General features: G+C 57.4%; 1 protein-coding gene and 1 non-coding gene across 29 annotated transcripts in view; both read right to left on the bottom strand.

The window, feature by feature from the left end:
* NDRG4 (NDRG family member 4) overlaps positions 1–14,597 on the bottom strand; it is a 49,514-nt gene that overhangs the window by 8,159 nt on the left and 26,758 nt on the right. For 12 of the 28 annotated variants that reach the window (XM_035281753.3, XM_035281761.3, XM_035281764.3 and 9 more), the window contains 4 exons: positions 8,982–9,026; positions 545–650; positions 181–301; positions 34–96 (listed from right to left, as the gene is read on the bottom strand). In XM_035281753.3, coding sequence (XP_035137644.1) covers positions 34–96; positions 181–301; positions 545–650; positions 8,982–9,026 — 335 coding nt within the window. Of the gene's footprint in view, positions 1–33; positions 97–180; positions 302–544; positions 651–3,380; positions 3,471–4,186; positions 4,314–8,981; positions 9,027–14,597 lie in introns of those variants that run through there. The other 16 variants (XM_035281747.3, XM_035281752.3, XM_035281754.3 and 13 more) reach the window with 3 other exon arrangements.
* On the bottom strand, positions 6,926–7,032 carry LOC118149856 (U6 spliceosomal RNA). The gene has a single exon (XR_004737565.1). It is a non-coding gene; the product is annotated as a U6 spliceosomal RNA (small nuclear RNA).

Here is a 14,597-nt window from a genome sequence, read left to right as displayed (position 1 = left end):
GGGCCCAGGGGCAGGATCTGAGTGGGGACTCACCCGAAATGCTGCACCACGCTGGGGAGCATGGCAGCCAGCTGCTCCATGGAGGGGAACTGGTACCTGCAGGCAAAGCAGGAGGTCAGGGCCCAGGTGTGGCCTAGGGCGCACAGCTGGGGACAGGCAGAGGGGGCTCAGGGTACCTACCCCTGAGGAAACTGCGACGCCCCCACCTGCTGTCCAGGGGCATCCACATGACACACCACAAAGTGCTTGGTGATCTCCTGCATGTCCTCGAAGTTGAAGAAGGTGTTGAAGCATAGCTTGTCTGCAAAGACACACCTCCACTATGGCTGAGCAGAGGGGCTGGGGGACTGGAAGGGAGGCCTGCCCACAAAGGCAGGCAAGGCAGAAGCGTCAGCCTCGGGTCCACGGGGAAATGGAGACCCAGAGGGTGAAGGCAACAGAACTAGGTGTGAGTGGAATGAAGGGCCCTATGGGAAGAGTGGGAGCCTCACTGCTCCGGCTGATTGGAGACAGAGGAGGGCGACGGAGGCTGGGCTGCACTTACGGTTGAGGCCCACATCGTGGTAGGTGAGGATGGCTGGGCGGTTCCCCTTGGGGGAGCCCCGGATCACCACGTGTAGAAGGCCGTAGGGCGTCTCGATGTCATGTTCCTGGAGGGGAGAGACCGTGCTGGACATGCCAGGCAGCTCCCGCTCTTGGCTTCTCTGGGGAATGAGGTGGCGCCACCTGGGGCCTGCGGTGGAGCATCTACATGGGGCATCCTGTTCTCACCATCCCAAGAAGCCCCCAGAGAAGACCGACTGGATGGAACGCCTCTTCTCGGGACTGTTCAGCACACAGACAATGTGAACTGGTCTGCGTGGGGAAGTTCTGGTCCTCTCTGCAAACCAGGCAGCAACGTTTGTGCCACCACTGCCTAGCCCAGCCACCCCCTTGCAACTCGGCCCTTGAGGGTCCAGGGAGGCATTTTCTCCATTTTGCAGTAGCCTCTCCTGGACAGCTCTGCCTCCCCAGCCCAAGTCCCTCTCACACTCAGAACTCTCAGGTGTTTCCTGCTGCTGCAGGGCAATGGCCTCAGCAGTTGTGCCTGGAATCCTCAGTAAACACCTGGCGCCAGCCAAGCCTAGCCCCGACCCCCACTCCGCCCCCAGCTCCTACCCTAAGGCTTTTACACATGCAGTTTCTTCCACCTTGAATGCCATTCCCTGAGCCCAGCATCCCCGGAGGCTCCCTTCAGACAAGCCCTGGTCAGACCCCCATCCCCATCCCCTCTAGAGGCCTTCTGCAGAGCCTGCTGTGGGATCCTCTTGAGTTCACACCATTGGTTTTGCTGCTTGGGGTCATTACTTCCTCAGGAAGACCTGGCTCTACCCCTTACTTGTGACTCTGAGCATGTCACGTCACTTCTGCTGTACCTCAGCCTCTCCATCCAGAGCCACCTCACAGGGACTTTTCGAGAATGAAACAAGCCAATGTCTGTGGAGCATTTAGCACTTGGAAAAAGCCCCAAAAAGGGGGCTATTATACCAAGGCATCCCTGAGCCTTGGGGGGGATACCCTCCTTACTGGTCCCCTGGCAAACTGGGCATTCTTAGCCACTCAGACAGGCAAACTTCAAGAGGCGCCATCTGAGCTGAATAAACAGATCCTCTCTGCATCATGGGGAGTCCTGGGACCCACATGGTGGCCCAGTGAGTTGGAGGTAGGGCTGGGGTCAAGGACATGAAAGAAACATCAAGTAACTGAGCACCTACTGTGTGCCAGGCTTTTCCTGCATGTTTCCCAAGAGACAGGAAGCCTAGTGCCTGTTTTGCAGATCAGGACATGTTGGTTAAGAACGAACATTAAGTTCCTGCCTTGAAATGGGATAGGAGATGCAGGCAGCAGGAGACAGCTGCTCAGGGACCAGCCTTAGTGGGTCTGGTCTCAGAGGACTACTGTCCAGGCCTGTGTCTCCAGTTTGGAGTGACAACTGGCACCAACCTGGTGGCCAAAGGCTCCATCCACCCTGGGGTCCATGGCTTGGCTTGGGGGCCCTGTTTATTTTCCTGTTGGCCTCCAGGAGGGTCCAGGTAATGAGCCTTAGGGTGAGCCATGTGGCTAATTGTACCACCCACGGGTTGAGGAGGCCACACCAGGGCTGAGGGGACAGACCATACAGCTCTTCCCATCCCAGGCCTGTCCTTCCTCGGGGGCATCAAATCCAGGAACACTTCCCGGTCCCTGCCCGCTGGCCCATACTTCTCTCATTTACTCCCCACATGGACCCAGGCCATAGGGGAGGAAATTGAGGCTGGGAAAGGGGAATGACTGGCCCAAGGTCAACCCTGGGTAGGGAGAGCAGGCCCTGCCAGGGCCACTCTCCACGGTGGTGCACTGAGGCTGCATGTTCAGAGGAGATCAGGTTCCACCCGAGGGAGCTCCTGACCAGCCAGCCCCTTCGCAACCAGCTGTGGGTTCTCTGGGCTCTGGAGGGTGGGGCTGCAAAACAGCTGCAATGCGCTTCCTGCTGCATAAAGGACGGTTATCCTCCTGGGGTCAGAAGTCAAGCGCCCAGGGCAGTGTCTTCCAAATCCAGACACGTAGTGTGGGGGACGTGAGGGCTGTCTGCCCTCCGCCGCTAAGCAGGCCCCGACTGTCTCCCCCCAGCCCTGGTGTGGCCACCCCTGTCCCCATTCCCCATGAGGTGACGTGATCAGCCACAGGGCTGGCCCTACTAAGGCTCATCTCCCAGAATGGGAAGGGCTGGGCCTGGGCGTCGCAGGGCTGCCTGTCCTACGAAGCCCAGTGGCCTTGGATGAACCCTGCTGCCGACCTCCCTAGTGCCTCCTCTGACCCTCTACAGGGAGCTCAGGACTCAGTTCAGCTTGATCCAAGCCGAGCAACCGCGTCCCTCGGAGTGCTGCGCAAGGACAGCTCCCCGGGGGCCACAGCGCGGTGCATTCTGAGGCCCCCAACCCTCAGGGCCTCGCACTCCCATTGGCTCTGGGTGACGTCAGAGCCAGCCCCGCCTCCAGGTGGGCGCAGGCGGGAAGCACTGCGGCAGCCAGGGAGGGGGCTCTGGCGGCTCCTCTCGGCCTGTCTCCCCTCGCCTGTGACCTTGAGCACTGCAGGGAAGTCGGGGGCTCTGAGCCGGGCTTTGCGCCTGTGTGGGAGCTGGTGGTGGTGGTGCTGTGGTTTGGCCTGTCCGCCGCATCAATAATTCAGGGGACAGGGTCTGCAAGGGCAGGCAGGCGCTGACGTCGTCGCCTCTGTGCGTGCGGGGTGACCCATGGTCTGCGGAACGGCACGGCAGGCGTGTGGGGCCCGGGGGTGGGGGTGGGAGTGGGAGTAAGTGTGCCCCTGCCGCTCCCTCCTGAGGAAGAACGGGGCCGGGGTACCTGATGCCCCGGCGAGAGGAGGTGCCCTGGGCTCCAACTGGGGTCCCCTAGCCCTGCCAGCTTCACGGCTCCAGCGTTGCCTTCCCCCACCTACAAAATAAGGCACGCAGGCAACCCCTCCTCGCTCCTCCCCAGCAGGGACCCCCGCCTGAAGGCTGCCATTCCGGTATGGCCCAGACCTCCTCGCCTCCGCCCGGCTGGCGCTGCACAGCCCTGGGAACTGGGAGGCGACTCCTCAGGAAGAAGCTGCCTGTCCTTCCCGTGGCACTGGCGCAGCCATCCAAACAAGCTAGACGGCCGCCCATTCGGACGGCAGCCCCTGCACGCACAGACCCCGCACGCATACTGGGCGCACAGCCTCGGGGGCTCACCAAGGACACCCCCGCCCCCGGCCTGATGGCCCCAGGCACCACCCAGGCAGGCACCATCCAAGCGCACACCAGAGGGCACACGGTCAGTGGGACGTGCAGGCACTGGCGCACGGGTCCACACGGGCAACGCAGCCAGGTCAGACCATGCCTTCCCCGTTCCATTTCCTGCAGAGATGTCACCCACTCCCCATCCACACGCTCCACCCAGCCCCTGCCATGGGCTCTGACTAGCAGCTGCCCCCAACCCCTCCTGCAAACAGGGGCACCAGGGACCCTGGAGCCCTCTGACCGTGTCTCAGTGACCCCAGGGTGAGGCGAATGAAGGCAGGGCTGCCACCAGATGTGGGCTGAGGGGGGGCACTTACTCCCTACGGTGGGTCATAAGGATGCCCCATCCTCCCGGCCCACCTCGCGGCCCGCAGAGCCCTCACTCACCCCATCCCAGCACTCCGGCATCTTGCCGAGGGAGGGAACCCGCCTCGACCAGGAAGGACAAACAAAGGCCTGAGTCACTCGGGTCCAGAGGGAGGGGGCAGCTCGAGTGGGAGACGGTCGGCTCTGTGATGGGGCACAACTCCGGGGCCATTTATACCAGGATCCCGGCCCAGCCTAGCCGGCCCCTCCTTCCTGCAGGGTTTCTGAGCAGCCACTCGCTTATCCGGAGCCGCGGCTCCCAGATTGGTTGCTGGGAGACAAGCCTGGCTCCAATTGGCTTCTGAGGTCCTCCTGGCCCCAGCCCTGCCACTGCTCCTCCCACCCCAGCCACACATCATTCTTGCTGGTCCCCAGCCCCTGCATCTGCCCCCAGCGCACAGGCACAGCCAACAGCTCAGATGGCATCCTCAGAATACAGGAGCTGACGCCACATGCACACACCCACCCGTGTCAGGTATACACAGGGGCCTCACGGACATGCACAGCTCACCAACGTGGGGTAGGGCAGGGTGCACGGGCACTGCCCAGACAGGCAGAAACCTTGACCCACACCTTGGGGAGTACGGAGGGCCTGGGAGAGCCCCAAGCCCAGCATCTTGGGGACTAGACCCCCAGGCCCAGCCTCTCCATCAGGAAGGCCCCATCGCTTAACCTTGAGGCAGACTGGGGAGCTGCTGCTTTTTGGGGCAATCTGGGTTATCACCCTGCTTCAAGGGGCTGCTCCTCTGCCCACCAAGGATTTTCTCCCCCTGGGGAGCTCCTATCTTGTCCAAACAGAGGCAGGGGGCTTCCCCACAGTGCTGAAAGTAGAATTCGGGGGCCAGAGGCCCTGGGCAGAGGGCAGGGCCAGAGGTATGGTCTGACACACAACAGCTCCGCCCTCCCCACCCTCACCCTGCTGCCAGGGGCTCCAGGCCACTAGGGAGAGGAAGCGGGATAGGAGGCAGTTTGCCAACATTGATATGCCCACCTCTTGTAGAGCCACCCAGCCCTTATTCCTGTAGGCAACCAGTTTGGGGCTTGGTTCTCAGGTCTCTGGGGAGCAGGGCACTAGGGCCACCTCAGGCTCTGTGCCCTGTCCTCCTGGGCAGCAAGGATCTGGGTGGCGAGCTTGCTCGACTGAGGCCTGCAGGTGGAGTGAGCAGAGAAGGCAGGCCAAGAAGCATATGGGGAGAGAGGAAATAGGCCCGGGAGGGGAGCAGAGGAGGGGGCCCAAGGCTGGGAGAGCAGGAGCCAGAGAGAGGAAGGGGTGCTGCGTGCCTGTGCTCCCATTGTGCCTTGCGCAAGAAGGAACATGCCACTCACCCCCACCCACGCTGACAGCCCTGCACGCTGGCCGGCTGCTGTTGGAGGAGGTGGTCATCTCCTCATCTCTGGGTACCTGGTGACCTGGTCAACACCTGCTATATACACTATTCCTGGCCAAGTCCTCTGCCTGGGGGTACCTACTGCATCTCTCACCTCTCACTCTGGAGGCCCTGGGCAGACTGACAGGCCCTGTGCTCCCTAGGGTAGAAGGGAAGTGGAATGGGGAGTCCCCCTGGCCCCTCACCTCCTGGCCATGTTCCCCGTTCTTGCAGCCACTGTGGCATAGGAAGAGGCTTGGAAAACTGAGGCCCAGCCCTGCCCTCTGCTCTGCCCACAAAGCCCTCCCATGCCCCCAAGGCCTCACCGAATCTTATCCCCACTCCAACTTCTGACTCCTGAGTGGCCTCTCCTTACCTCTGGATCCAGGTGACACTGCTAACCTGCGACACTGCCCATTCCAAGCCACAGCCTCCATGACTGCTCAGCTCCCTGCCTACGAACCCACAGACCTGGGTTTAAGTCCCTCCTGGCCCCCTACCAGCTGGGTGAACTTGGGCAAGATTTTTTTAAAGCTCTCTGTGCCTCAGTGCTTCTAACTGTAAAGCAGAGACTGTGACTTTCTCACCAAGTTGCTGTGAGAATCAGAAAAAAACTGCATAAATCACTGCCGATCTGCCCAGGTCCTGGCAGGGGAGAAATGTGTGCTTCTCCAAACTGTTGGCCCCTTTTCTGGTGGTTGTACAGTTACGGTCGCCAAGAAGGCAGGCTCAGGTCTTGCCAGCCAAACCCTGGTGCCACTCATAGCTCTCCCACTTCTCTGCTGTGTGACCTTGGGCAAGTCAGTCAACCTTTCTGAACCTCCATATGTAAATGGGAGAAATAGCAGTGCCTACTGCACAGGCATTTGCAAGAATAATATACATAATCCTTATAAATTTGTGAAAAGGGATGAGGAAACTGAGGCACAGAGCGGTCAGGTAGTTTCCTCACTCGGCTAGTAAGCGGCGGCACTTACTAACTAGTACCTCAGCACTCTGGGTGGACCTGAGGTCTTAGAATCAAGAGTGGCGAGCACTTATGTTCAAACGTCCCCCATGTGCCAGGCTTTCTTCAAGCACTTTATGCCCATTATCTCACTTTATCCCTTTTTTTTTTTTGAGGCAGGGTCTTGCTGTTGCCCAGGTGCAATCTCTGCTCACTGCAACCTCCAGGTCCAAGCCATTCTCCTGCATCAGCCTCCCAAGTAGCTGAGATTACCAGCACCCGCCACCATGCCTGGCTAATTATTGTATTTTTAGTAGAGACGGGGCTTCACCATATTGTTCAGGCTGGCCTCAAACCCCTGACCTCAAGTGATCTGCCTGCCTCAGCCTCCCAAAGTGCTGTTATTACAGGCATAAGTCACCATGCCGAGCCTTTATCCTCTTTTTGGAAAGTATTTATTTTAAGTATGGAAGGCGGGTCATTCTTGTGCAAGGGTCATACTCATCTTCTCTGTATCATTCCAAGTTTGGTCTATGTGCTGCTGGGGCAAGCACTCATTTTATCCTCTTCATACCCTCTTTACAATGAGGCAAATAAGGCACAGAGAGGTCTGGTAACATGCCCAACGTCACACAGTTAGTGGGCACGGAGCCAGGAACCACACCCAGGTAGTCTGGCACTGACTCCATGCTCTGGTGGCCACTTGTTACGGTCAGCCGAGTATCCGTGTGAGGGGCCCATGGGCACCATCGCCTTAGACATACTCAGGAGGTCCATCCTGCCTGTCTCCATGAAAATGGGGTGGCTGAGTGGAGTGACTTGGGCTCAAGGTCATATGCGTGGAAGTGGCGGGGCCAGGACCTAGGTCTGTCTGGCTCATGTTAGTCCCTCTGCCATGCTGTCTCCCCCACTGGCTGTCCCCACTGAGGCAGGGGACAGTGACAACGCCTGCCATGGTGAGCAAGGGGTAAAATCTCTGCCAGGCCTTGGTCCGGATAACAGCCATCCATTCTTGTGGCTGCTTTTCTAAAACAAAAAACAAAAGAAACGCTGCCTCCTGTGGTGTGACAAGAGTGGACAGGAAGGTGACTTTGAATACAACCTGCTTTTACCAAGTAGAGGATTCTGAAAACCAGGGCCCCACACAGCCTGGGCCCCGCAACTCCGGGGCTGCAGGTCAGAGGGCTCGGTGGGCAGAGGCAGCTTTGCAGCAGCAGTTGGGTACCCAGAGGTGTGGTGGGGTCTCCTCCACGACTCCAGGACTCCCCTCTGCCCATCCCCCATGTCGTGGGCCTGTGTGCTGGGGCTGGCATCAGCACTGTTGGCATTGGCCTCCCACACCGTGGGACCAGTGTGTCGAGGCATTGCCTGGCTGCAATGGGATTTTACTTGGCCAACACCTTCCTCCAGGGCCCATTTGCCCGCGGAGCCCATCCTCATCTGCAGCATGGAGGACAAAGAAAATCCCCTGGCGATCCTGCTCTGATCTCCATCTGTCCCTTCCCACCAACCTGGGCCGGCTCCCGGCCACTTCCTTCCCATCCCTTTTCCTGGGATCTCATTCATTCCCCACTGCCAGAACCCAGCCTTTCCTCCCAGCTCCAGAGCCCTTTGTGCTTGGAGATAGCACTCCTGGGGATCTGAGCACACCTACGCTGGCTGCCCTGAAGCCTCCCCTCTTGTCCTTGGAGTGGCGCGTGACCAAGGGACAAGCACACAGGCCCAGATTCTCACACTGATCCTCACATTGCTCCTGCTGGGGGAGGAGCCGATGGGCAGCCCCACCTCTGTGTCACCCCTGTGTCCAGACCACGAGGTTGGTGCTGTCACGGGGCTTGGAGGCTGACCCAAAACCAGGTCAGGCCCAGATAAGGACAGTGGCCTGGGGGCTGGTTCCACCCTGCCAGGAGGAAGGATCGGAACTGGTTTGGCATGCAGGGATGGCCAGTGTGGCCTTAGAACCCAGCTGGGCTCCCTCATGTCTGCTGTCAGACATTTTCCAAGACCCAGAAATCAGTGGTCACTATGGGACTCAGAGGGGAGAAATGACTGGCCGAGTGAGCAGTATCATCACTCGGAGGAATAAAAACAAAGGGCGCTTTTAGTTTTCACGGAGAACCTGGCATCCACTAAAGAGGACAGGGTTGTCCTGGCAACAGCCGTCATGGAAACAGGAGCTATTTTAGAGTCAACCTGCCTTTCATTGGAGGAAAATGCTGATTCAGATGACAACATCCTTCACTCCCTTGTCCATCCTCACTCCCCCCAGAGACCCCCTCTCTTCCCTGCTGTTCACAGAAGTGTCAGTTCATCTCCAGCCCCAGCATCTCTCTGTTAGGCAGGGGGCAGGCAGGGCCGCTGTGAGCCCTGGGGGTGGTCCTGGCGACTGCTACAGGCTGGGGGCACACAGAGGGCTGTGACCCTCCTCTGGGACCTGGCCAGATGAGGCCAGGGGCTGGCCAGCTGTCAGTCCCACATCTCAGGGGTCTGAGCCTTGACCTACCTTCCAATCTGTGTCTGCAGCCAAGAGGAAGGCATCGGAGCTCTCCTAGGGGAAGGCAAACAGAGCGGGTGGCAAGTTAGTCTCTGGCTGGTCTAGGGGGCTCATGGGGCCTTAGCAGACTCAGTTTCTGGCCCCCAGGCTGTCTTTTTCTTAAGAGTCAGGGTCTCACTCTATCACCCAGGCTGGAATGCAGTGGCGCAATCACAGGTCACTGCATCCTCTAACTCCTGGTTCAAACGATCCTCCTGCCTTGGCTTCCTAGAGTGCCGGCATTACAGGCATGAAACACTGAGCCCAGCCCACCAGTCTGTCTTAATGTTAATGAAAGTGACCAAGGGCTCGCCAAAGTGCCAGGTACTGGCTGCCAAGTGCTTGGTGGAGGAGCCTATGAACCTACTCATCAAGGATGTGAGGCTCTCCATCTCACAGGTCATGAGGGTGAGGCTCGAGAGGCTGAGTCACAGGGCTAGAAAATGCTGGAATCTCCCCCTGCAAATCCTTGCTGTTGGTTACTTTGCCCTCCTGCTCCCACAGTTGTTTTCCATGGTCTGACCATCAGGGCACAAGGGTGGAGGAAAGGGAGGGAAGAGGAGGGGGGAACGTGACTATCATGCCTGCTGTAGGGATGGGGAAGCTGAGGGCCACCCAGCTAAGAGGAAAGAGGGGACTTTTCCAACCCACACAAAGGTATAGTGGCGGCTGCTCCCATCTCTCCAGGCCTGGCTGCTCTGTGCCTCAGCTCACTAGGGCTCACTTCACAGTGAACCATGTGAGTCTGGCTAGTGCCCGTTCTGCCCACCGGAGTGCGGGCACCACGAAGGCGGGACCACGTCTGGCTGTGCTCTCAATATGAAGCTGGCACGGAAGGGGCTCCCCAGACACCCACAGATCTGGATAAACAATCAGGCTTCACCAATGAGGGGAGAGGCTCAAAATGCGCCCACAGGTTACGAGGCTGCACAGATGGCCAGGGGAGGAGCGGGGGCTGGAACCCCGTGGCTGAGTTGCCAGGCTCTCCCAGAGGCAGAGGGGCCCGCAGACACTCTGCGGGGGCCTGGCTCTAGCTGTGCGACTCACCCCCTTTGGGTCCCCGTCTCTCCATCTGTAGAAGGCAGCCGGCCAGCTCAGACTCAGGCCACTTTCGGGCCTGGGGAAGGAAACTGATCAGGGAGCAGCACACATCCAGGTAAAGCAGAACTGACAGGTCCTGCCTTGCCTTCCCCTGTGTTTGCCTAGAGACCTCTCTGCCTGCCCCACTCTGCCAGGCTGTGAACTCCTGGGCAGTCACTCAGCCTCTGAGCCTCAGTGTCGTGAGGATTAGAGAAGCTCCGTGTTGCCCACCGTTCTGCCTTATGTATCCCAGCACTGGACTGTGCCTGCTACAGATCCTCCTGAGGAATAAATACATGGATTGGCCAGGCACGGTGGCTCATGCCTGTAATCCCAGCACTTTGGGAGGTTAAGCCGGTCAGATCACCTGAGGTCAGGAGTTTGAGACCAGCGTGGCCAACATGGTAAAACCCCGTCTCTATTAAAAATACAAAAATTAGCTGGGCATGGTGGCAGGTGCCTGTAATCTCAGCTGCTTGGGAGGCTGAGGCAGGAGAATCACTTGAACCCAGGAGGCAGAGGTTGCAGTGAGCCAAGACTGCACCACTGTACTCCAGCCTGGGTGACAGAGTGAGACACTCCTCTCTCTCTCTCTCTCTCTCTCTCTCTCTCTCTCACACACACACACACACACACACACACACAACAGGGCAGATAATGGCAGGGTGTGCTGTATGCTCTCTGGGTCTGGGGGCCCCAGGAGATGAAGGGTGTGGGAGGGGAAGGACCCAAAAGCCAAGAAAATCAGGGAGAAGAGAAGCCAACGCAGAGTCCCCTGATGTCCCATGGGAACTGGGTGAGCACTCGAAGGAGAGCAGGTGGCAGGACGGGCCCAGCTGAGGGAGGCAGAAAGGCCCAGGAGTGGTGTGTGGGAGGCGGGATGGGGACACAGGCACAGAGGGACCTAGCAGCAGTTCTTCCACAGACAAGCCAGACACTGGAATTTCCAAAGGCAAGCCAAGCTCCAGTGGCAGGTGGGCAGGATGTGAGTCAATGTGTGAAAATACTCACTTCCCACTGGACTGAAAGAATTTGCACCTGGAAAACTGCAGAACATTTAAAAAGTGAAAAGGATGCCCAGTGAAGTGGCTCATGATTGTAAGTGGTTACTTGGGAGGCTGAGGTGGGAGAACTGCTTGAGGCCAGGAGTTCGAGACCAGTCTGGGCAATAAATATAGCAAGAGTCCCCCATCTCTACAAAACAGAAAAGTTAGGCAGGCATGGTGATGAAAGCCCGCAGTCCCAGCTACTCAGGAGGCTGAAGTAAGAGGATCGCTTGAGCCCAGGGGGCAGAGGCTGCTGTGGTCACACCACTGCACTCTTGCCTGGGTGCCAGATGCAGACTTGTCTCTAAACAAAAACAAAAAATAAATAAAAAGTGAAAAGAATGGGGCTGGGGGCGATGGCTCATGCCTGTAATCCCAGCACTTTGGGAGGCCGAGGTGGGCAGACACCTAAGGTCACGAGTTCAAGACCAGCCTGACCACCATGGAGAAACCCCGTCTACACTAAAAATACAAAATTAGCTGGGCATGGTGGAGCATGCCTGTAATCCCAGCTACTTGGGAGGCTGAGGCAGGAGAATCTCTTGAATCTGGGAGGCAGAGGTTACAGTGAGCCAAGATCACACCACTGCACTCCAGCCTGGGCAACAAGAGCAAAACTCCGTGTCAAAAAAAAAAAAAGTGAAAAGGATGGATGCTTTCAACACTGTGGCTGGAAAAGAAGAATCTGCCTGTGAGAGCCACAGCCTGAGAGAGCCAAACTAGCTCTTGAAGGCAGAGAGCAGGGTAGGACTGCATGGGGGGTGCCATGCTGCAGCATCCAGGAGGCTGGGTCAGGTGTGGGGTGGGGCTTTTTTTTTTATTTTTTTGAGTCAGAGTCTTACTTTGTCACCCAGGCTGGCGTGCAAGGGCATGATCTCAGATCACTGCAACCTCTGTCTCCCGGGTTCAAGCAATTCTCCTGCCTCAGCCTCCTGAGTAGCTGGAATTACAGATGCACACCACCACATCTGGTTTATTTTGTATTTTTAGTAGAGACAGGGTTTCACCATGTTGGCCAGGGTCCTAGGTTCAAGCAATTCTCCTGCCTCAGCCTCTTAAGTAGCTGAGATTATAGGAATATGCCACCATGCCCATCTAAGTTTTGTATTTAGTAGAGTCAGAGTTTCACCATGTTGGTCTGGCTGGTCTTGAACTCCTGACCTCAAGTGATCCACCTGACTCGGCCTCCTAAAGTGCTGGGATTGCAAGCGTGAGCTACTGAGCCTGGCTGGCCTTTTTTTCTTTTTCTATTTGAGGCAGAGTCTTGCTCTGTCTCCCATGCTGAGTGCAGTAGTGCCATCTCGGCTAACTGCGAGTGATTCTCAGGTTCCCAGGTTCAAGCGATTCTCTTGCTTCAGCCTCCCAAACAGCTGGGATTACAGGTGCACACCATCATGTCCGGCTAATTTTTGTAATTTTAGTAGAGATGCGGTTTCGCCATCTTGGCCAGGCTGGTCTTGAGCTCCAGATCTCAGGTGACCCACCCACCTTGTCCTCCCGAAGTGCTGGGATTACAGGCGTCAGCAAACACACCCAGCAGGGATGGGGCTTTTAAGGTACCTTTGGAAAAAGTAGATGTGCCCAGGCTCAAAGCACAGGGCCCATGCTGACTTGTGAAGGAGGGAAGAAGCCTCCCCAGGAACTGAGATGGAGACCCTCATGCAGGGGCGAGGATGGCACGGTGGCAAACTCACTCTGGTCCTGGTGACGGGTAGAGAGAGACACCACGTGCAGTAGGGCTAGGCTGCCCAGTGGGCATGAGCAGGCAGAAGTATGCCCACTGAGTGAGAGAGGGAGGGGCAGTGAGGGCTGGGCCAGGCTAGGCAGAGAAGGGTGCCCAGCTGAGGTGGGCAGTGGAAGAGACAGGCACAGAAGTTATTACCCCGCACCAGCAGGCAGCACCTCCGTGCGGCTGTCCCGCAACCCACACACTTCAGCACTTGGGATGGGATGCAGGGGTCCTCAAGGGCCACCATCTGCCCTATCAAAACCTCACAGGAGGGCTCTGCTTTCATGCCTCAACAGACTGGTAGGCAGGCACAGTGGCTCAGGCCGCTAATCCCAGCCCTGAGGAAGGCTGAGGTGGGAGGATCACTTGCACCCAGACGTCCAAGACCAGCCTGGGCAACGGCGGAAGACTAATCTCTACAAAATGAAGAAATGAGCCAGGTGTGGTGGCATATGCCTGTGATCCCAGCCACTTGGGAGGCGGAGGCAGGAGGATCACTTGAGCACAGGAAACTGAGGTTGTAGTGGTCTATGATGGCACTCCAGCACTCCAGCCTCGGTGACAGAATAAGACCCTGTTTCAGAAGAAAGAAAGAAAGAAGAAGAAAAATAAAAGAAAGAAAGACACAGGCAGGAGTGGGGAGGAGGGACTTTTTAGAAAGTTCTGAAAACTTCTTTCTTCTGAGCTGAATCACCATCTGTGGCTTCCACTCAGCCCACATTTTTACTGAGAGCCAAGTGTGTGCTGTGTGGGGTACTGGGGAGACCAGGGGTGCAAAACAGAACAGATCTCTGCCCTGGGAACCTGAAGAGCAGGGCAGCCAGGCTAAGTGACAGAGCCAGGGCCAGATGTGTTGGTCTTTTAACACTAGACCCAGCGGTTAGAGAGGGCCTGAGGAGGGAGCATTTGAGCAGAGGCCTGAATAAAACAAGGAGAGGAGCCAGCCCTGCGAATTTCTGGGCTAGTACTACATCCCAGGTAGATGCACTGGGAATCTGAGGGGCACGTTCAAGGAGGCTAGAGAGAAGTCAGCTGGGCACAAGCTTGGGAGACAGGCTGGGGAGCTGGGACAGATCACACCCTGGGTCCCATCTCTGAGATGTCTCGTTAAGCAGAGAAATGACATGGCTTATTTTTTAATTTATTGTATGTTTTCAGACAGAGTCTCACTCTGTTGCCCAGGCTGGAGTGCAGTAGTGCAATCTTGGGGTTGAACCTCCTGGCTTCAAGTGATTCTCCCATCTCAGCCTCCCAAGTAGCTGGGATTACAGGTGCCCACCATCACACCCGGCTCATTTTGTAGTTTTAGTAGAGGCGGGGTTTCTCCATGTTGACCAGGCTGGTCTTGAACTTCTGATCTGTCCGCCTCGACCTCCCAAAGTGCTGGCATTACAGGTGTGAGCCACCATGCCTGGCCCATGGCTTATTTTAAAAGGGTACAGAGCAAAGGCAGAAGCAAAAAGACCAGCAAGCAAACTCCTGCAAGCATCCCAGGGCAGCAGCTGATGGAGGCTTAGACCAGGGAGCAACTAAACTTAGAATAAAGCGTTTGAAAAACAGGCAGTCACCACCCACCCCGATGGCTGTCCTCGGGTAGGCTGGGTCTTAAGATTCAAGGTTCGGTCTGTAAGATTCCCAGTACCCTTCTTGGGGGCAGGACTGCAACCTCATGTAGTTGGATCCCTGGAGCCCTGGCTGGCTGCGCAGTTCCAGTCCTGGCTGCTCAGTGGC

Source organism: Callithrix jacchus, chromosome 20, assembly GCF_049354715.1.
Source record: "Callithrix jacchus isolate 240 chromosome 20, calJac240_pri, whole genome shotgun sequence".
In the NCBI taxonomy this organism is placed as follows: domain Eukaryota; kingdom Metazoa; phylum Chordata; class Mammalia; order Primates; family Cebidae; genus Callithrix; species Callithrix jacchus.
Note: the sequence above shows the minus strand (reverse complement) of the source record. Positions and strands in the feature narration are given on the sequence as shown.